Source organism: Macadamia integrifolia, chromosome 7 (assembly GCF_013358625.1).
Source record: "Macadamia integrifolia cultivar HAES 741 chromosome 7, SCU_Mint_v3, whole genome shotgun sequence".
Classification (NCBI taxonomy): Eukaryota; Viridiplantae; Streptophyta; class Magnoliopsida; order Proteales; family Proteaceae; genus Macadamia; species Macadamia integrifolia.
This window is the reverse complement of record NC_056563.1, coordinates 11,780,610-11,804,038: the sequence shown is the minus strand read 5'-3', so window position 1 is coordinate 11,804,038 and position 23,429 is coordinate 11,780,610. Positions and strand designations below refer to the sequence as shown.

Below are 23,429 nucleotides of genomic sequence, written 5' to 3'. Positions count from 1 at the left end.
AAATCTGAAAAAAAAAAAAATCCTAAAAGAATATCAATTATTCTGAAAATGAGACTTTACACTGTTCGTGCATGAGAAATGATTAGGAATGCAAAAAAAATGTTGAAAATTCCTAATTAACATGGTCCTGATATGACATATATGCAATATTTTTTTGGGATTTTATGAAAATGGTGTTAGGGTAAAAGTGACAAAATCACCAAAATACCTCACCTTGCAAAAACATGTTAAAATGCACCACGAATGCATGGAAAATACTAAGAGAAGCACAATTTTTTTTTTTTTTGAAATTATAAAATGATGAATATAACTATATATAAACTAAAAGTACAGGCCAACGGGGTTGTTAGCCTGGTGGAAGAAAACCTTAGCCTCATCACCGCTCGTGTCAGCTGGTTGTGGGTCTTAGTCAGCATATCTCACTATCGCTCGTTGGTCCGACGGAAGTGTTGCTTGACATATGATGGCTTAGGCCTAGGAGCTATGATCACTAACAAGGAGCATCCTTTTTTTTATTACAAAAAGAAGAAAAAAAAAAAAGGTGCAAAAAGCAGTTTGACAAACTATTTTTTAATACATCAAATCTAAATTTGAAAATTAAAACATGATACAAAATGAAAAGATGAAATAACAATCAGAAAAATTATTGGGAACCTAACTATTAACAAAAGGTCAGTGTAAAACAATCCAAAGTATGGTTCCAGGGCCTAGCACACTGGTAGCAACGTTAGTTAGTTGAAGCTAGCACTTGAAGGTTTGAGATCGATTCCAGTCACATGCGGGCATGTGTTTATGTTTTGGTATGCTTCCGATGCTACTGGATTTTGAGCATATGCCCCGGGCTTAGGCAATGATCCTCAATGGTATGGAGGGTGGGGCCCCTATTTATAACTAAGGGAGTTTCCCTCTCTTTTATGGAAGTTTTCCAGCTTGAACCAATCTCAACGGTTGCATCATTAAGGTGACAAAATGGGGTGTCTATACGATTACCAACTCGCGTTGAGAGGTTGATATGATCCAACGACTTTTATCTGATTCTTCAAACCATGCTCAATACCAAACACATGCTCAAAACAAACTTCAATAACCACCCGAAAGGCATTGCTCCTTTCAAATTCAATACAAGATCACTTAGAGGCTTCATCATGGAGTACGTGAAAGAAGAGATCTAGACTAGATTGGTTCCTCAATCGTAAAGAGCTTTTTAGCTTAACCAAATATTTGATGAGCAAGATATACTGGAACGATTTGCGTTTGACAATATTTATATACTTGCTCTCAATTGATCCGGGTTGTCTCGGTGTCGATGGAATTGCTGGTGCTGAGTTCATGCAGGTGTGACGATGTTGTGGACTTCAATACAGAGAGATCCATTTATGCATTCCCCTTCTTTAGGAGAGTTAAGAAAGTGCTTAATATAGGATATATTGGGCAAGAAAGTAAAAGAATTCATCTCCATCTTTCATGGATTTGTTGATAAGATCATACCGGTCAGTTCAAACTCGGCCGAGTAATGCTTGTAGGTAGAGCATAAAACAACTTTATTTATTTCGGAGCAGGTTTTATAGACATTTATAACACATAGCAACTCTAAGTCTAATAGAAGTCGAACTTTTATAGGAAAATAGATCCAAAGATCTCTTGTTCATCTGTCAAGTTTTAGTTCAAATAAAGCTTGTTAGGTGGCAAAATAAAAATTTCAAATAATCCAAGATTACCAAAGAAGTGTGATGATGGATAGACTTCCAAGAAGATGCATGACAATAAATGAGAGTGTACATAATTGATTCTAAGTATACAATTAGGCAAACAGTCAAATCAAATCATTGTTTATATATCTAATGGTCAGAATTTTTACATCATCAGTTCATATACACAATTAAGTGGACCACAACACATAGGCCTCACTATCACTATTCTTAAAAAATTTTGCTTATTTATATTTTGGGAGACAGTTCAACAAATGGCATAGACAAACACATCATTGAGATGTGACAAAAAAAATATTATACATAAGAGGACATTGAGAGATAGATAAATAGGTGTTAATGTATTATGCCCCAACAGCTCTAAGAACCCTTATGGATCTTATATATTCCAAGTTTTTTTACCTTCCTTGGGATCAAATCTTGATCCCACTCTGAAGTCTGAACTAGAACTACGATGGTGGAACTAAATTTGATCCAAGATACCCACAGATGAATGTCATATATGAATCAGACCTCCAAGCTGGGTGAATATCTTTGGTGGGCCATCTAGAGGGTTATCTAATATCCCTATTTGCCCAAAATATTTGCCATGTGGCATATTGGTTGGGATCACAATTTTGTTTAGATTTCAAGTCCCTTGCTCATATACTAATTTTTAGTAAGAATATGAGCAGTCTGCACCATATCTCGGGGCAAATGAAGGACTTGAAACGTGAGTAGCTAATAAAGAGATATCTCGAGCAATAGTTTGGAGTTCAGGGGAGGCTGAATCTGAATCACCATTGATAGCATTGACCACATGCATGCAATCAGAAAAGAAAACCAAATAGAAGATGCAGTTATCCACGGCTCATCGAACAAGAGAGCGCAATGTAAGACCTTCAACAATATCTGTGGACGACCACGAGATAGGCAAAGCAACAACTACTTTGAAACAAGACTCAGAATCCAAAACAACATACTCAATTCTAGCGGTCTTCCTATGGTCATTAGAGGAAGCATCACAAATAACACATTCCCATCCATTTGAAACACTACTTTGACGATCAATATGCAATACTAGCATAGGAGTAGAGATAGGTGAGGGAACTGGGAAGAATGCCTGGAGTTACTATGAAATTTTAATTACATCGCTGAAATAATAGAAGGCTAGTGAATACTATTTCGATCAAAAATCTCTTTGTTTCTTAATAGACAGACTTCCCAACAGATGATAGCACGAACTGCAAATGATCTCCTCTTTTGATCTTTGGATCCATTACCTTCATGCAACCAATCTACAATCCAATTATGGGGGAGTCGTCTAGAGGAAGAGGGGAGTGGCACATTTGGAGTAGGGGAGGCAAGCCAAAGAAGTCGAGAGGTGGCGCATTCAAAGAGAGCATGAGCTGAAGTTTCTACCATTAGACCACATCAATTGCAAATGGATGATTAGACCACCCTTCTCTTGGCCAATTCTTCTCCAACCGCTATAGCTCCAATACAAGCACGCCAAAGGAAGGACTTTATTTTGGAGGGGATCTTAACATTCCAAATACCTTTCCAAGCAGATGAAGTGACCGATAACGGATTGCCACCATCTTGATGAACCTGATTAAGGGAGGCAAGCCAAAGAAGCCGAGAGGTGGCGCATTCAAAGAGAGCATGAGCTGAAGTTTCTACCATTAGACCACATCGATTGCAAATGGATGATTAGACCACCCTTCTCTTGGCCAATTCTTCTCCAACCGCTATAGCTCCAATACAAGCACGCCAAAGGAAGGACTTTATTTTGGAGGGGATCTTAACATTCCAAATACCTTTCCAAGCAGATGAAGTGACCGATAATGGATTGCCACCATCTTGATGAACCTGATTAACATGAGATTTAGCAAAATGATAAACAAACTTAATAGAAAAATTTTGAGATTTACCAGGGAACCAAACCAACTTATCTTGAGATGGATGAAGAAGGATCGGGATTGCATCCTCAACTTCTCTTAGGATTCAATGGTAGGAATTGTCACATTATCTTACCACTTGGCAAACTAGATGGCCCTCATCATGTAATAATTTTCCATCACTTGAGTCCTCTTTTTTTGGTAAATCTTCGTCACTTCAATCACCCACATAAAATAATGATCCTAAATGGGTGGGTGAACCCTAAAACCACTAGTGGAGAAAAACTCCCTCTAATAGTTATAAAAAAATAAGTGAGAAAAATTGCTCTGAGCAATTGGATATTTGGATATATTGAGATCATCATTATAACAATTAATTTGGGGGCGGGGGGAGGGGGGGAGAATAATAATGGAATTACACACTATAATGATATCACATTCTATATGTATATAGATAATTTTTTTTTTCGGCAAATATATAGATAAGCTAAATGTATTGAAGATGAAAATGTTTAGATGGATGTGTAGCACATAAGCAAGGACAAAGTAGGAATGACCACATTAGAGCTGAGTGGGACTTAAGAGTAGTTTAGATCCATGACAAACTACAGAAGAATTGTCTGAGATAGCATGAACACGTTTAACGAAGGCTTTCGAATGCTCTAATTTGAAGGAGCAATATATTCAAATTAAAGGAGATGAGAGAACCAAGGGTAAACCTACAATAACCCTAGAAGAGGTGATGGGAAAAGACCTGGCCTAGGCCTTTTACGACATATGATTTTAAATAAAAATGATTGAAGAAAAAAGATCATCTATGTAAACTATTTCATTTAGTTGGCAATTGAGACAAACCTCTTTGCCTTATTTGATACACGTCAAATCTCGATGGCACAAAAGATGGACAAGATACCTAATTACAAGTGAATAAAATCCAAACAAAAATATAAAAAAATTAAGTAAAATAAAAAAAAAGATAGAGAAAAGTAACCCTATAAAAAAATATACATATAAAAGAGAGAGAGATAAAACCTTCCATATTTGGAAACTATCAATCAAATAACGTCCACAGATCTCTCCCTAACTTTAACCCGCAACCCTCCTTTCATCCTCAGCGTCAAAGACAACACATAACCAGGACATGTGTCTTTATCAAGCACGTTCATCTCGAATCTCTCCAGCACCACTGCAGCAATCGATTTCATCTGTATAAACGCCATATCCCTTCCCAAACAAATTCTGGGCCCGGCATGAAACACCGGAAACCGAAACGGACTTTCTTGCCGACACATACCGTTCTCCAACCACCTTTCCGGCTTAAACTTCATACAATCCTTCCCCCATATACTCTCCATCCTCCCCATCGCATACGTATTATACGATATGAACCAATCTTTCGCAACAAATGTACCATCCGGTAAAACGTCATCTTTCAGGGACACCTTCGTGTCGATAGCCACCGGAGGATAAAGCCTCATCGCCTCTGAAATCACCGCGTGCAGATACTGCATCTGTCGTAACTCATCGAAGCTGTACGTATCACCGATATCTTTCCCGTTACGTGTCCGTATCGCTTTCAGCTCTTCAAGAATGTTACGCTTCACGTCTTCTCGTGACGCCAGGAGCCAGAATAACCACGAGAGGGCTGATGACGTGGTGTCTCGTCCAGCAAGTATGAAGCTTATGACGATATCACGTAAAAACTCGGCCGATTTGGAATCGTTAAACTCGGGGGACTCGTTTCCCATGAAACGTGAAAGTAGGTCAGCAGAGTCTTGCTTATCCTCCATCTGACCGTATGATCTTATCAGCGAAGCTATGGACGGTTGAGATGGATTCTTTTAACTTTTTCTCTGATCCCAAATTGAGGATTTTCTTTAGTCTCCAAAGATGAGGTAGGGCATACATGAACCTGCCGGCGCTGAGCGTGGCAGCATCCTCAAAGGCTTGCATGAATTCTTTTCCGGCGGTGGCGTCGCCGCCGAGACAACCAGGGTCGGTGTTGAAAGCAAGCTTACAGACGTTATCAAACGCGAATCTCTCTAACACATCTTGCATATCCAGAATTTGATCGAACTCAGCAGCTCTTATCAATTGTGGAATCAATCTACTCTGGTTTTCTTCTTTGATGATATCCATGACGAAGTTACGGAGCGATTTTGTATTGAATTCGAAGCTCGCCGTCTTTCTCTGTAACTTCCAGAGATCGTCATCGGAGTTGAAGATGCCACGGCCGAGGAAGTCTTCTAAGAGAGAGATGAAGCGATCGCCTTTTGGGTAATTGTCGAAGTTGGTTTTGAGCATGTGTTCGACGTTGAGAGGGTTGGCTGTGATGATGCCGTGAACTTTTCCGGGGCGGCGGAATACGGCGGTGTTGGTGGGGGTGTGGCTGAGGACTTGGGTCGTCCATTCGAGAAAGCGGTGGCGGTTTTGGAGGAATTCTGGTAGGGTTCCGACGAAAGGGTAGGAGGTGAATCCTGTTTTTTTGGTTGTGGGTTTGAAGTAGAGATAGAGGCGGAGGGAGAAGAGGAGGAAGATGAAGAGGGACTGTAGAGAGAAGAGATCCATTATGAGAGAGAGAGAGAGAGAGAGAGAGAGAGAGAGAAAAAGAAAAGCTATTCCATATTTTATGAGTGAGTGAGGAAAAGATAGAGATAGCCAAAGATAAGGACAGATTTCTTATAGCCAAACGAATCAGAACCCTTTGGAGGAAAGGCATGAAATCAAGCAAATCAGAATCGAGATTCATGGTGTTTCTTTTCATGGTTGAATGCAAAATTTTGAGAATGGATCCGCTGCACTGCACGTAAATCGTATCATGTGAATATTCAACACATGTCCTACTTTCTTAGAAAGAAGATTCGTTGTTCGTATGATTACTTAGTCGTATGTGTGAGTATTCAATACCTAGCCCATTTCCTGAAGAAGGGTATATTTGAAAGCAAAAAGGATAGATATTGGATGTTCACCCATACGACTAAGTCATCCTACGATCAACGAATCTATTCTCCACTTCTTGCCATTACATGGGTGAAGAAAGCTATATTTCCAAACAAAGATGTGATAAATTTATTATTATTATTATTATTTTTAATCATTTTATATTAAATTCATCATTTGAAAGGGCCCAAATAGAAAGCGTTTCAACTAAAGCTGCATGTTTGTCATATCAGTTATTGAACCAATGTTCACGGCGGATTTCTTGTAATCAAGTAGCCCTTTCTAAGCAGTTCCACTCTGTTCCGAGGTTTTTTATACCAGTACCATTAATCTTGAGAAAACTTAACTCTATAAATCGACTTATAAGAGTTTTAATTTTAAAACAAACAACGACCCATTTAATAAACAGTTTCACGATTTCGATGTAAATGATTTAGATTCGATTTTGATAAAAAGTTTTGGTTTCAAATTCACATCCTTAATTCAAGATATCTTAGTATCCATCCCAATTTGATTTCACAACAATAGACAGAACAACCCTTTTCAAAGGACACTTTGATTGGTTTGTCTCATCTATCTCTCTGTGTAGCCTATCAGAGTGCCACTACAAGATTATCACACCAAACCAATCATCATGTCTATGCTCAAGGAGTAGAACAATCCCACTCGACTAAGGATATGATTTCTCTCCATAGAGCCTAAGAACCAAAGAGTAATTCTAGGGTTAGGGTAACCTAGGGAAGACACAGACCTTCCTAACCCTAGAATCACTCTCTGATCTGAGGTCTATGGAGAGGAGTAGGATCCCTCGACTAGCACAATACAACATGAGATTTGCCATTCCTATGACCCACTCGCCCATGTCGGTTGTTACCCTTTAAGTAATTGATATCCTTGGATTTTATGATTGGAATATTTAGTGGGAACATTATAATAGAAGAAACTATGGCAACAAAAAATGTTTGACTATCTTCCACTACCTCTTAATTGAAATATTTTTGTAAGATGATAATGACAGCAAAAAAATTCTTCCATGGAGGACCCCAAGTTGTATGTCATGACTCACGAGGTTGTTTTCTTTCCGTTCTATCTTTCTCTTTCTCTTTTTTCTTTTTTCCAAAAAATCATGAAGTTTGCTGTTATATATTTCCAGCTACTACTGTTGTTTAAAAGAAAAGAATTATCCGAACATCAGTGTGCAGATTCTTATGCTCGTTGTATCACATCCTGTTCATGGACTCGAACATATATATTTTTTTTCTCATTGAAAACTTTCTTTTGTATCGATTCAATCTCTCACCCCCTTATAGGTAAGAAATTGTAATTTAGCGTCATTGCAAGCTCTCTCCCATTGTCTAATTGGGAGCAAGTTTTTCGTCACCTACGATAAGAGAAATGAGACTCTATGATTAGACACTTAGATATGTGAATTTCATCAGTAACTCTCATTACTCATTGTGCGAAATCAAAAAACACCTCGATCTAATCTAAAAGTCACTTAAGATGTTCTTTTATCACCATTGATGAAAGGAAACTCGATCTATTGTCTAATATTTATTCATTTTCGTGGGAAGATGATGGAAACATGTCTTTTTAAAGTCACTATTTCGTGAAAAAGGTTGAGAAACTGCTTATTGTTAGTCTTAGCAGTACAGCTAAGCTCTTGAGAAGGTCTAAACTCTAAACTTGCAATAAATAGCAAAGCTACTAATGCATCCTACTAACAAATATGTGAGATTCGAAAGCGATCAGTTTGGAATCCATATTTGTTCATGAGATTTAAATTCGATTTAGATTTGCAGGTATCTATTTTTTATTCTTTGAGGTCTTGAGGTATTTTCAGAATGCCTGTTGATATATGAACTTTTTTTTTTTCATAGGCAAAAGATTTTGTGCGCAGCCATTCATACAACCATTGGATGGAAGATGGGGGTTTGCAATGCACCTTTCGTCCCCATCTGACCACTTGCTTGACTTGTGAGTGAGGATGACACTTGCTTGCAAGTCCATGCTGTTATGGTGGATCATATTCCATTTGTCCCACATGGCAACAATGAAAGCACGTGTGATGTAAAGATGTTAGTGGATCGACTTTTGGCATATTGGTGTGTGAGTTTGTGTTTAGTGTATTCTCCCCTCCCTGTTATTCTCCTTACCCTTCTAATGTGCTTGAGTAAAATCTCATTAGGCAGTTAATTAAGAATAAACCAAAAAAAAAAAAAGCACCAATCCTAAAAGCAATAGCAGAAAATAATTTTTTCCCCTTACCATTGGGGAAAAATAATCTCCTATTTTATTTACATTTTTCCTATTGTAATCTTTGTTTTGTTTCCAATGGATTTAGATATATGCTCTCAATCTTAGCTCTTTTCTTACTTTTTTATTTTTTTTATGTGTCATACCTAGTTTAGCCAATTATAAAGAAATCAGTTTAGTCGGGCGGATCAGTCTAACACCTTTCCTGAATCATAACATTGAATTATATTCAATCCCTCTTTAAAAAGAGTCATTCTTTATTTTTTTTCCTGTAGATCCTAGGCTCGTATGAAGGTGGCGCGCAATTCCATATTTGATTTCTTCCCTATTTCCAAAGAGGTGAGGTGAGGTGGAGGACCACATGACACGTGGCTTATCCTCACAATGGGCCTCCAGAGATTGTTTGCTAGACCAGATATGATATTGTTTTTATTTTTTTATTTTTCTGACATCTTCCCTTGCTCGGACTCAATACTGTGGGCCATAATGAAGATGGCATCGCAGTTACATACTCCAGATATTTCACATGCCTAACTTTTGCCATTTCTATACTTACTTTATCTATGATATGCAACAAGCAACCATTTTTATTCTTTAGAGTACTCTTGCTTAATTAAAAAAAAAAGGTTTTTTGTGACGGAGTGTGGCCTGTTCCAGACACATTGATGGGGGTGAGGCGAAGAAGAGGAGAGGGGAAAAAGATCGGCCCGACCCCTGTGAAAAGAAAAATAACTCTTTTGTGGCTGATGCTTCTTTTTGCACTCCCAGTGGTCTTCGTGCATGCTTAGAAATCACAGTCCTCCATGAAAAACAATTCTCCATAAATCAATTACCAGATTCCATGACTGTAGCACCAAAGGTGAATGCTTATAGATGACTTCTTAATTTCTTTTCCCTGTCAAATCCAAAAGCCTTTATACATCATCCTTCAATGACTCCAAGTGTTATTTCTTAATAAAAAAAATAAAAATATAATTTCATTAGGGATTTAGGGCTTTGTTTGATTAGATGTGAACCAAGAAGTACTATACATCAAACTTCAAATTTTCCGTGTCACTACAAAATTTCAGTAATATTTTGAATAAAATTGAAGTAAAATTAATTTTTTGTATTTAGTATATTATTGAGTTAATTATAAAATTATTCTTAGTAAAAAAAAAAAAAGAATGAATCCAATGCACGAAACTCCCACATGTACAAAGTCGGGGGCAAGAAATATGCAGTCCTAGCCAATCTCATTGCATAATTATTCTTAGTAATAATTACAAAACTTTTATTTTATTTTATTTTATTTTATTTTGTTTTATTTTGTTTTATTTTGTTTTATTTTGTTCTACTTTAATTTTCACTTCATTCTAACCAAATCGGCCTTAAATCATATACAAGAAGTAACACTAACTTAAAAAGGAGCACCACCCCCTCCCCCTCCACCTCCACCTGAAAAAAAAAATATAAAATAAAAAGTAGACGAATAACCGATGGACAAAGTTTTCCTTTAACGCCCGGTGAAGGAAAACACAGTCTTTCTTCACATATATGGGTCATAGTGAACGTATTCCCATTCACCATCGCCTTGGGAAAACTTGGTCGATAACTTATCGGATTTAAGTTGACAGACCAAAATTTCTTGTGATTTTAGGTTGTCATATCATGTTGGAGAATTAAAGAACAAAATTACATTGAAACTTGAAAGACATAATAAGCAATCCAATATATGTCATTATTTATCGTTCAAATAGCATAAGCAGTAACATATAACACAAACAAGAGAACGAAGATGATCAAATCTTAAAATATTGTTCAACGTTGGGTCTTTGTCCAGACCACTCCATTCTCATTTATCCAATGACAAACTTCAATTAGACCTGGGCCAAAACCTAATAGCTTAAAAGCAAGATGGTTTGGATTCCATGTTGATGTGTCATAGTGGCATGCCATGATCACATGGTTGACATTCTTCCGAGCATGTATTTCAACTACATAAAGTTTTACTTTTGGTAGAACATGGCAATAATAGACTTGAAATGGAAATGGCTGACTATGACATAAGGTTGGTGGTTTGGAGAGGTTACCATAGATGAGTTTCACATCTCCAATTGTGACATTCTCATAAGATCCTTCTACACTCTCAGTACTCCATACACATACATGGTGCCCTAATTTCTCAACAACGAAATCGATGAGATCCTCTGCGGAAGTCACACAGGTGCATTGTTCACCTCGAATGGGTCTCTTCTTACATATCTCAAGGGTATCTTGAATATACTCATCCATATTTGATTCGTCCACTACACCAAAAATCTTCTTGAATTCCTTAATCTGGGTGAAGGAAAATGGGATTTTTGATGCCAAAGATCGCGGCAAGAATGATTTATATGATATTGGATCCCTTAGATCAGGGATAGGTATGAAACCTCCCTCTTTCACCATTGATTCTCGGAAATATGGCAATCCTCCTTGGCTAGCAACCGATATGGATGCTTCATTTGGAAGATCATATTTCATTTTCGCATCATTCCACTGAGCTATTGGTGGTAAGGTTGTGTCATCAATTGTCTTCTTCAAGAGTAAGTTTTTAGAACAAGCTACATTAGCTTCTTTACAAAACAATTGCAGGTGGGAAGCCAATTCATTTTTTTCTATAAGTTTCCCAAACATTGTTGTTTGATGGATGCTTAATGGAGAAGCCTTTGCAGCTAACCAATGTGGAGGGTGTGGAAGACCAATATGCTCTTCCCAGTACTGTAAGAAGGCATTTTCAGCTTGAGAACCCTGTAATTTCATAAGGGAAAAATAACAATCAAATAAGAAAAATTAAATAGGAACAACAAATAACCATATTGAAATGAGTGGATAATTGAAGACCATAATTTTTTTCTTACACTATAGTATGCTACTATCAGAAGTCCAAGCAACAGAATGGGATGCCTCATGGTGGAACTGAAACAAAGAATGGAATGAGTTGGGGCATGGAATGAATTGGGGCATCGAAAGAGGGTGATTGAATTTATATAGAGGGAAAACTTTATAGTGCCAAAAAAAAAAAAGGGTTAGTCCCCTAAACGGCTAAATGTATTCTGTAATTTTCCAATTTTCCTAAGAAAAGATGAAAGAATTCTATTTTATGACTATCATTAAAGTAAACTTTCAATTGGACTTAGCCCTAAAAAATTTAATACCAAAATTACCCCTAATTCTGGACATTCACCTATATAAAAAAAAAGAATTTGGTTAGGTCTTAATGTAAAGCTTAATTATCATAGTAAAAGAAAAGCATCAAGAGCTTAGACATGTGAATCCAGTGCACAACGCACTGGTTGCAGCTTCTGCTAGTAGAGCAGTTGCCAGGTTTGTGGTCTAGGGATCAACTCCTGTCACATGCATCCCCCCTTCCCTCTTGTGTGTGTGTGAGTAAAGTCCCCTTGGGTAGTTCTATAGGATGTAAACAAATAAATAAATAAATAAAAATCAAGAGCTTAGACATTAAGGACATATAAGACCAGAAATTGTGGAAAGAACACAACCCATGGTGTTGTCCACAAATCAAATCATATAACATCGTTACAGCATATGTGTTGTAAGGAGATAAAATTCTATCTCGTCATTTATTTTTTATCAGTACCTACTCTATAAAAGAAGGGGGTGGGAGAGAGGTGTGATGGCCAGAAAGTTCGAACTCAAGACCTCCTAATAATTATGGGCTTAAAGCACCATAGTGTCACCAAATGCACTAGACCGTGGGAAAGGGGTTCTATGGACAGCTATTTCTTGTCAAATGAAAATATTAAGTGGTAACTGCAACTGTTACATTATAGAGTATAGTACAGAGCAGATCGCATCGATCAATATCGGCCATATTGGATTGGTATCGACCTATCCGATTCCCAATCCTGACCTATCTATTCTCACTACACTGGCAAGGGCCAAGGGTAAAACAGAGATAAAACTAATTTTATTAAAAAGTAAAGGTAAATTTGTCCGATATGATCTAATCCAAGTTGATCTAGATTGATATTGGATTAGTATCGGTTTTGATCAATCCTAAGTTTTAGAACCTTGGTACAAAATACGAAGTTCATACAACCACATAGAGGCGATGATGACAAAAATATCTTTTTTAAGTATGAAAATTGTACTTCCTTTCCTTTTAAATTGTCATTGCAACCAACTATAGCCAAAATGAATTATAAAAAGTTCCTTTTCATGAAGGACTATTGGCTGTAAATCATTCAACTTTGACTCTTTTTATTATTATTGCTATTTTCTTCTTGATGGAGAACTTGCACTTGTTTTCAAATGGACCTTTTCAATCATGTGAGATAGGTCTCACCATACAATGAGAGTACTTAAGGTCAGATAATGTCCTTACCCTTTCATGAGGCATTTAAACTCGAGTCCACATCCTTTATAGCAAACAATGAGGTACGATGAGCATCGGACGGTTGAGAACATCTAAGCATGCACCCCAGGGGGCTCCCAATCACCCGATGCTCACTGCTTCCAAATTTGGCCTTAACAAAATTCACATTTCGCTCCAACAACTGGAGCCTCTATGCACCGAACAAAGGGAATTTATTGTTCAAAAACATTGCTAAGGAAGAAATAGATAACAACAAAATCATTAAGTTCAATTTTACAATCCAAATTGCTGTGAACTAAAACAACTATTTTCCTTTTAAAATGACAATTGCAAATGAAATTAATAAAAAGGCGACTAAGGAAAGTGTTTTCAACAAAAGAGACCTAAACCAACCCCTTCTAAAAGGTTATAGACCACTTAATTCCTCAGATATTCCTAACTTACTAAATGACTTTGAAATGTTAGAAATTTTCTAAGACAAAAACAAATCAATAAAAAGGTTGATGTCAGGAAGTTTTATTTAGTTAAGAATATGAAGAACCTAAACCATACGTTTTGTAGGTCTGAAAAACCTCCCATATGATTGGTTCTAGGAACAATTCCAATTGTCGCTTCAGAAAGAATTTTTTTTTTATTTTTTTTTTTTGAGATTTCAGGTCAAAATGTGATCATGTAAGGAAAACTTTGAGAGAAGGGAAATTCAGAAATTCAACCATGGAAAGAATTAGTAGGAACAATTTAGGCATTAAAAAGTTAACATTAACGTGATTTAAGGAAGTTTTGGTAGTAGACAAATTAAGATATGCCTAATATAGGAACTGACCAAATCTTTTAGCTTGTGGCTTCGGTCATTTGGAATTGAATTTCATAATAAATATTGGAAAGGATTCCAAACCTCTTTCTTATTACTCTTCTACACAAGCAAAGAAAGATAGGATTCCAAGTAGTTGAAGGGCATAGGTCTGGGGTATTTTTGGACCGGCACTAAGTTTTACCCCATGGAAGAGTGATGTGCAATTTTGACCGTATGAACATTCAAAAAATGGTTTATGATTGACTGCATCAATTTTTAGACTTATGCACCGTTTGATAACGTTTCTGCTGTTTCTAGACACTTTTCATGTTTTCGAAAACAAAAACGGATTTTTTGGTGTTTGATAAACCTGTTTCTTGAAACTTTTTTTTTGCAGACGTAATATCACTAAGAACTTCAATAGTATCATCGGATGCCCAAAAGGGAGAGAGGGTTCGGTTGTCTCTTTTTAGTTTTAAATAGTTGAGAGATTTATTGGGCACAACAACCTTTTATTTCCTCTCAAATTCGTCGGACTTGTTTCGTCAAAGTTGTTTCTAGAATTGTAAAAAGGCATAAATTTTGATTTATGTTTCTAGAAACGAGTGAAACGGAACAACTATATCAAACACTTTCTAGGCAATTTTTTTGTTTATGGGAACAAGAAAATGCAGAAACAGAATGTTGTCAAACGGTGCCATAGATTCAAGCATATGCCTCCCATGTGTTAGAAATTTCACTTGTATCTTCAGCAATCTATTTTTTTTTTAAATTACATTTTTATTGGATTTTCAAACCTTTATTTTTCCACTTGGCAAAATCCATTTAGGCTAAATCTGACATATGGTCGTGCTCTACTTGTCCACAAAATGCCGGCTCTATCCAATATGCCATGCATATGGGAGCTATTTGTGCCAGATGAAAGATACCGCTGGACTACTAAAACTTCTCCCAAGATTAATAGACATGCATGAAAAAAATAAATTTCTTTCCCTCCTCTTCTTTTCTACCCCAAATACTTACAATTGAATCTCAAAGCCAACTCATATGATTATGGGAAGCTTCAATATCTATTCCACCGTCTTTTCCCAACAAATTTTTGTCATACTCCAAATAGAAATGCAACTTAGTCTAATGCAGCTTGCTTACATTTAAATATTCAAAAATCACTTATTTAGCATTTCAAAAACTAGAAACTACATCTTCGAGTATACTCCTTAACAAGTTTTGCAAATGATGATGACTTATTCTCTAGCAATTTGGCTGGGGTATCATATTCTACTATAATTCCTGCTTAAGACAAGGAAATATATCAATATAATTAGACAAACACCAGAAAAGGACGAGAAGACATTATACCAAACTCAACTGAACCAATTTGATTGTAATGTACTAATTATAATCTACTAACCATTATCGAGAAGGAGGACCATATCGATATCAAGAATTGATGTTATCCTATGTGCGATTGTGATGACAGTAGAACTTGAGAAGTGTTGCCTAAGCGTTTGTTGAATTAAATAGTCAGTTGCAGTATCTATTGATGCAGTAGCTTCATCGAGTACTAACACTTTGCTCTTTTTGAGTAATAACCTCCCTAAACAAAGTAGTTGCTTTTGACCCATGCTCCAATTCTCTCCATTTTCAATCACTATGACAAAAACCACATGAAATTGAGTTAGCTATTGAGGATCTTATTGTCATAGAATTTCTCTCTATTTTTTTGTCAGAAAAAAGGGTTTTTTTGGGGGGGGGGGGCTGAGTTTTGCACTAAAACTATATATATCACACAAAAATGCACTTGTGTATTGATAAATTGACATTTGAATAATTTCTTGATATACATTGTATATGCAAAGAAACCAACCTATAGAATCGAGCTTCCCTTTCTTCTTTCTAACTTCATCACCAAGTTGGCATCTATCTAAAGCCTAAGACAATAAAAAATCCAAATCAACTTACTACCTTGCTTCATTATTCAAGATAACATAGAACCGATCATTAAAGATGAACTAACAAAAAAAAATAAAAATAAATAAATAAATGATTGAACAAAGGAATGCCAAGTGTAAATGAAAAATAGGTAGTAAAAATAGCGCACTAAGAAAAATCTCTTGGACTTGGCCAAAGATGATGCAATTTATCATATAAGATGATTTATAAAAAATAAATATAGAAATAAAAAAGGAGATGATGATAAGAAAAGAGTTCATAGTGATGCATATCCTAACTAGTCAATCCCGGTGTTTTTTTTTTTTGAATCATCAATATGTAGGAGATGTCCATCATATTGTTGTTGGTTAAGGATTATTCATCTAATGAAAAGAAGCCCACCTCCCAGATTTGTTCATCAGTGTATTCCTCAAGAGGGTCAAGATTGCTTCTTAAAGTCCCCTCAAACATTGTTGGCTCTTGTGGTATGATACTCAATCTTGATCGCAAATCATGAAGGCCAATCTCAGAGATGTTGATACCATCTATCCAAATTTGACCAGTTGTGGGTTCAATCATGCGGAAGAGAGCTTGTACAAGCGTTGATTTACCACTTCCTGTTCGTCCAACGATGCCAATCTTCATCCCTCCGGGGAAAGTGCATGTGAAATCTCGTAAGACAAGAGGAAGGTGTGGGGCATACCGAACCTACATACATATTAACTGATAAAATCATGAAGTATAACTGAATTCCATAAGAGTAAGAAGAATGGTCTAGAAATATTAAGCTTTAGAGGGTTTATTCTAAAAAACGAGGAAATAAGAAAATAATGAATTGAGGAATCTTGATTGGGGATTACCTGTAGACTAAAAATATCAATTTTTCCTTGTGATGGCCATTTACGATTTGGCCTATTTTCTTCTACCAACAAAGGGGGTTCATTAGGGATGTCGGCATATTGTAGTATTCTCTCGATGGATATGATTTTATTCTCAAGACTACAAAGATCCCATATGACTCCATGCATATTGAAACCAAGCCCATATGTGAGTGCTAAACCCACCACGCCTTCAAGAGAGAGAGAGAGAGAGAATTCAAAATCATGCTTTCATATAAGTTATGATTGCCCTAATAGATGATTTTATAAGATCTCAAGTTTATATTTTTACCAGGACTAAGTGCTCCCTTTGGCATTGATATCAAGAAAACCAAAGAGATAGCATATGTGATGGATGCCAATATATCCATACGGAAGCATAACCACTCCATTGCACCAGAGAAATGAAATATGGGTCGGCAATACCCATCCACCAGCTTAAGGTTTGTATCTATAAACCATTCTTCTCGATCGAAGCATCTAATTGTGGTTGAACCTAAGCTAGATTCAGCAAAATGTTGTATAATTGGAGCTTGACATACTCCAACCAGTCGTGATAGTTCTCGTGCTGTCAATATGTAATATTGCTATAATACAAGGTTCATAAAAAATTAGATTAGGTGCAATATAAAAAATAATTGTAATGAATGTATAATTAGTGAGGAAATAACGTGTGAGATGCTTAGATGGTTGAAACTGATATCACCATCATAGATGAAACTATAGGAAAATATTTTATTTTATTTTATTTACTTTATCTTTTTTTTTTGAATGGTTACTATTTTCCATTTTTGTTAGATGTTGATTGCTCCCATTTTTTTTAATTTTTTTATATTAAAGGTTTACTGAACATGAACATAAATATATTTGAGATTTTGTAGTATATCAATTTTAAATCATATTATTAAATTTCAAATTCAATTAACAACTGCAAGTCTCTAAATCCAATTTTTTGCTAAATCTAATTTTGGTAATCATAGCTTAGACAATATGGTCTTGTTCACTATCACCGAACACATGAATGTGTAGTTCAATGCGAAAATACAATGTAGTGCAACCTAGCTAAGTATTTCACTTAGACTTAGTGAAATACTTTTGCATGCTTAACATAAAAGCATAGTCCACATGCTTCACTTAGGGAAGAAAGGAGGGAAGTGGAAAAGAAAGATGGAAAGGAACAAAAAAGGAAGAAGAATACTTTCCATTGAAATTTATCAACTAATTGGTAATGTAACAATTGTTCCTAGTCCACCTATATATGTTTCTCTTGATTACCCAAAAATCTACCATATGGCAGTTCTGTAGGGGTTGATATTTTTGTCAATGTAGGCTGTCCAAATTTCCACTTATCCATCTATAAAATTTGAGCCCTGATTGGCAGATAATTCGATTTTCGCAATGGGCAACTTCAATTCAGCTATTAAAAATACAGGAGTACAAGTCCCAACATGGTAGGCCAGATATGGATATTGGGTCCAAAACTTTACACATGACTCACCCAAACAAGGTACAACTATCCAATGATCATTTTGACTAAAGCAGCCCCCACATGACCTAAAATCGTTGAAAACCTAAGAAAAGGCTCTAAGTTAAGACTTGCAATGGACATTTCCCTTTAATCATTAAAATTATTTTTTATTTATCATTTAATAACTTATAATTGCTCTCCAATTTATTATTTGAAATTTATTTACTAAATTATTTTTCACAACTATTAATTGATTGACTCCTCAACCAATGTAAAAATGAGAAATAGTCATTAGTTATGTTATTTAAAAAAAAATTCCTAATTGGCAAACCATGTAAGGTGGTTATGGCCAAGACACTTAATTCACCACACGTGTAGACACCTCATTCTCGATTGTCCTCACAACGTGGAAGGATCAAATGATAATTCTGACCATACCTAGGAGATGGTTTGCATAGATCGCATGATAAATTTCTGATTCAAGTTTAATCATTTATCTCCCTATGTAATGCCATACCCTCCCACTTATGTCTGTGCACCCCCTGTTCTCCCTTGCATCAATTTCAAATCTACATAATTTTCAATGATATGCTTTGATACATAGACAACTTTGTTGGAATTGAAATTTTACATGTGAAATAATAGATTTTGGGCTCCACCTATAAGATTTTAGCCCAATCCATTTTTTAATTTGGAAAAAGTAGGCAACTGACCTTAGCTTGGTTATGTGCATGGATTATCAAGATCCGGATCCTCTCCATAGAGCCCATGGACCGTATAGTGATCCCAAGGCTGGGAGGACCCGAGCACACGTCTCGAGATCACCCTAGTTGTAAGATCACTCTATGGTCCATGGGCTCTATGGAGAGGAATCCTATCCGGATTATCATGCCAGAAAATCTTTCCCTTTATCAATTGTTGACAACTATTAATCATTAACTTATTTTTAGTATGAACTCCAATTGACAGAGCTATCAACAAATAGGCCATATTATAATTTTATCTATATATATATCAGAAACATTTTATGTATAATATAATACATCCACATCGCTTTAGGTGCACTTTTCACTTTGAAAACATTGGCCTTGCTTGTTCCTTTCCTCCAAAAGTTTTAAATAAGCAAAAGATTATAGCTTTGCATTAATTTACATGAAAATGTGTGATTAGGAAAGATGAATTTGTGTGTGTGTATGCATGTTTATATGTAAATTCAAGATGCAAATCAAGGCTTAAAGCACCACTTTCACATCCAAGCATATGTGCAACTACCATGAATCAATTTTGGTGTGAACAAAGCAAATTCAAAATTCACTAATTAAACAATGCTTGAACCAACTTGTATTATAGTATCGCAACCATGGGAAAAATATAGGTGTGGTTGGATTGAAATTTTAATAATTAATTAGAAGTGAAAGTTTCTATGGAATTACCTGATACCATATGCATGCCACAGTCATCGGAATAAAAACTAATAACATTTTCCATGCAACCTGTGAAATTACAACAACAGTTCCTAAAAATCCAATTACTGAGATAAGAAGTTCTTCAGTATGGTGTGGTATAGATGTATCAACTGTACTTTGATCTATGGATACCTGTTTACAAAAATAGAGTTTATTCAAAAATTTAAAATTATAACGACTTTATGGTGATCAAACAAGATCATTTGAATCCAAGAGTAAATAAACATATAGACTAACCCGATTTAAAATCCTTCCACTAGGAGTAGAGTCAAAAAATTGCTGGGGAGCACGAAAAATGCATAGGTGCATTTTGTTGAAGAGAAGAGTGGCTGTCTTGTATCCAGTAGTTACAATGAGCACAGACCTTATAAGCACACAAAGAGAGCTTCCAAGGAATAAAACAACATAAACAAAAATAAGAGTGGATCCTTTAATATGAGATTTCACATCCTCTGAAATGGGAGTTGCCAACACCATCCAGTAACTACTGACTATACGGAAAAACTGGAAAATTATCTGTGCTAACAATATTAATGGTACAAAAGCCCCTTTATATGTTGCGGTAACATACTTCCAGTAAACTGAAATACCAATTGCACCCTTTTCTCTCTTTTCTTCTTGGACAAGTTGCCCTTTTGGCTCAACTACTTTTTCTGATTTGTAGTTTTCAGGCTCTCTTTCCTTATCATCTTGAGTAGACTTCTCTTGATATATCATATTATCATCTTCCTTACTACCATTGATTAAATTATCCAAAGTAGCTTCATCTTTAACAGAATTAAGGTCTGCCAAAGCTTTCTCATGTGCACCCACTAATTCCATAAAGTCAGTACCTGATCTAAGAATTTCTTTATACGTTCCTGCTTGAGTAATCCTTCCCTCCTTGAGAACCTGCCAAATAAGAGAAGGTAAAATAGTTACTCTCAAACCAAATTAAGAGAATTTTGAAGTCGGAAACAAAGCATAACATATTCTCACCAGTATTAGATCAGCAGAAGATAAAAACTCTACTTGGTGGGTTACATAGATTACTGTTTTTGAACCCAAAATTCCTAGCAAACACTCCTGTCAAAAAAATTCAAATGTTATTTTTAAACATTCAAAATGATTTTTTTTTATTTATTAAAAGAGATAAATAATTATTCATTAGGCCAGTGAAAGGTTACCTTAAATAGATGATTTCCTGTGTGAGTATCCACAGCACTAAAAGGATCATCAAGCAGATAAATATCAGCATTATGGTACAAAGCACGTGCAATTTGAATTCTTTGCTTTTGCCCACCACTTAGGTTGACTCCCCTTTCCCCTATGATAGTATGGTCCTTAAAGGCATACAATTCTAAGTCTTTCTTTAATGAACATGCTTCAAGGATCATCTCATACCGTTCATTGTCCATCACCTTACCAAACAATATATTGTCTACTATCTTGCCACTTTGTATCCAAGGTGATTGTGCAACATAGGCCTTCGTCCCATTCAACTTAATAGTTCCAGACAGCTTTGGCACTTCCCCCAATATGCATGAAAGTAGGCTTGATTTACCTGATCCAACAGAACCACAAACAGCCACTCTCATACCACAATACACTCGAAAATTAAGATCTTTCAATGTGGGATCAGGAGAATGAAGGTTCCAAGAGAAATTCCCATTGACTATCTCAATTGCTACCTTGGAACTATCTCTTGGAAGATTTTCCACTATATTAGGATGAAGATCATCGAGACAAAGGAATGAAGCTATCCTGTCGAGGGAAACTTTAGTTTGAACTACCATGGAGATTAAATCTGGGAGACTATAAATGGGCTCTTGCAATATCTCAAATGTTGCAAGTGCAGATAGAATCTTTGCCGACTCTAATGGAATTCTCATAAGCACACAAGACCCAAAAGTAACCATGGATACAAACATTGGAGAAGAATAGAAGATAAAGATAGTCATAGCTGATGTATAAAGTAACTTTTTTAACCATCTTGTTTCAAACTTTCTGAGCTCAATTATCTTAGCCAAGAACTTCATTTCCCAGCCTTGGAGCTTGAGAATCTTCATATTCCTCAGAGCCTCAGATGTTACTTTCATCCTTCGATCCTTTGAATCCATCAATTTTCCTTGAAATTTCTCTTGTAGTTTTCCTAAAGGAATATTTGTTAACATCAAAATTATTGTGGCAGCAAAAGCTACAAGTGAAGCAAGCCCAAGGTTCTTGTACAAGATCAATAATGCTAGAACTACTTGAAGAGGCACTCTCCATATATCATGTAAGTACCAACTAAAACGGCCAGTCCTCTCAACGTCAACACTCATCAAATTCACATTCTCCCCACTAGTGTGGCCTTGTTTTGATTGGCTTGAAAGCTTGAGACACTTCTTATGGAGTATAGAGAATAAGGCTGCACGGACTTTGATTGCCATCTTTCGTAATTGAAAGAACAAGTGTCTCTCTGATAAGGATTTTATGAGCTTTGAAAGAAAGAAAATGAACACTAGCGCATAGCCTTTAAATTTTACTTGGTGAGTGGTATTGAGATACTGAATAAAGGCAACAATAAGATATGGTCCAGTATAAGAAGCTAATGTACATACAATGGAGAATAAAGCCGTCCATAGAATTTCTGTCCACATTGAGAGAACCAATGACTTCATCAGTTTGAGCGTGCTTAGCTGAATACCATTATTATCAGATTCAAGTTTATTTCTAAAACGAGTAAAGACCACATTGGCACTATCATAATTGGCAAGCTGAGGAACATCTTCAAAGTCCAACGCTTTTTTATACCCAAGTGTAAGCAAAGGCCCAATCCAAGAGAAAGTAAAAATACTGAAAAGATTGGCATTTGCATAAGGAGTTACAACTTGTCCGCTGTCATTGTTGGTTCGACTATAACTTTCTTTCAAAAGAGGCTCCAAGAGATGGAAACGTTCATCTTCTCTCCCCATGCCAAACAACCCAACATAACAAAAGAATAAACTGGAAATAATGGACATAGCATCGGAGACCCATAGCATGAATGGTAAGGACGAATGTTTCAAATAGAAACCAAGATGTATAGCAAGATAGAAACAAGACATTAGGAAGAAAAATGCCCACCAAATCCTCAATATAATGGGGAACTTGCGGTCACTTGAATGGGAAAACTGAATGTGCAAGTAAGCAGGGATCACAAACCAAGTCAATGTTCTCAATGCAAAATCCAATTGGACAAAAAGGCTTGGATTAGGCCAACCATGTCTATACCCAGAGAAGTAGTTTAACACACATAGGAGAAGATGACAAAAGGATAAACACATGCTAGATATAAGGGCTGTCCAATAGTATAAGAAGTATGCATTCTTCAACATTAATTTTGGATTTTCATGGGTAGGCTTGTGTCTCTTGCAAGCCCAAAAATGAGATAAAGCTAATAATAAAATTAGATGGGCGGAAGCAGAAAATCCATGCAAGAAAATGATTGTAGAAGATTGTGAGAAAAATATCGAGATATTCATGTCATTCTTTGTTTCTTCAAGACCAATCATGTTTGCAATTTTCTCTTCTTTCATTTGTAATTTGTTGGCTTAGCTCAAGTAGCTTCACTGCAAATCCAATCAGCTAAATCGCATTTTGAATTGATGTAGATCCATTTGCAAAAATGTTGTCAAAACTCTAACATCTAAGTGTCGACCATTTCTACTTATGTGTTCTAGAAAGACTTGGATTAAAATTGAAGTCTCAATAGTCAATGTCACCCTTAGATGTAGTTGAACCTGT

The 23,429-nt window shown here is 36.1% G+C and overlaps 3 protein-coding genes across 3 annotated transcripts; all 3 read right to left on the bottom strand.

Annotated features, from left to right (window-relative positions):
* Positions 1-4,405: 4,405 nt before the first annotated feature.
* Positions 4,406-6,548, bottom strand: LOC122083922 (cytochrome P450 94B3). Its single transcript, XM_042651866.1, is given in 3 exon segments — positions 4,406-4,502; positions 4,622-5,383; positions 5,385-6,548. Coding segments are annotated over 2 exon segments (1,512 nt in total). The 5' UTR covers positions 6,158-6,548; the 3' UTR covers positions 4,406-4,502; positions 4,622-4,644.
* Positions 6,549-10,471: 3,923 nt separating this feature from the next.
* LOC122085255 (polygalacturonase non-catalytic subunit AroGP2-like) lies at positions 10,472-11,768 on the bottom strand. Its single transcript, XM_042653745.1, has 2 exons — positions 11,668-11,768; positions 10,472-11,557 (listed from the first exon to the last, which is right to left on the bottom strand). Exons 1-2 carry the CDS (start codon positions 11,716-11,718, stop codon positions 10,586-10,588), a joined length of 1,023 nt encoding a protein of 340 aa, XP_042509679.1. The 5' UTR covers positions 11,719-11,768; the 3' UTR covers positions 10,472-10,585.
* Positions 11,769-15,021: 3,253 nt separating this feature from the next.
* On the bottom strand, positions 15,022-23,429 carry LOC122085078 (ABC transporter C family member 3-like). Its single transcript, XM_042653520.1, has 10 exons — positions 20,849-23,429; positions 20,661-20,747; positions 19,920-20,573; positions 19,650-19,814; positions 17,041-17,335; positions 16,731-16,939; positions 16,273-16,578; positions 15,806-15,869; positions 15,350-15,589; positions 15,022-15,228 (listed from the first exon to the last, which is right to left on the bottom strand). The coding sequence occupies exons 1-10, from the start codon at positions 23,219-23,221 to the stop codon at positions 15,128-15,130; spliced, it is 4,494 nt and encodes a 1,497-aa protein (XP_042509454.1). The 5' UTR covers positions 23,222-23,429; the 3' UTR covers positions 15,022-15,127.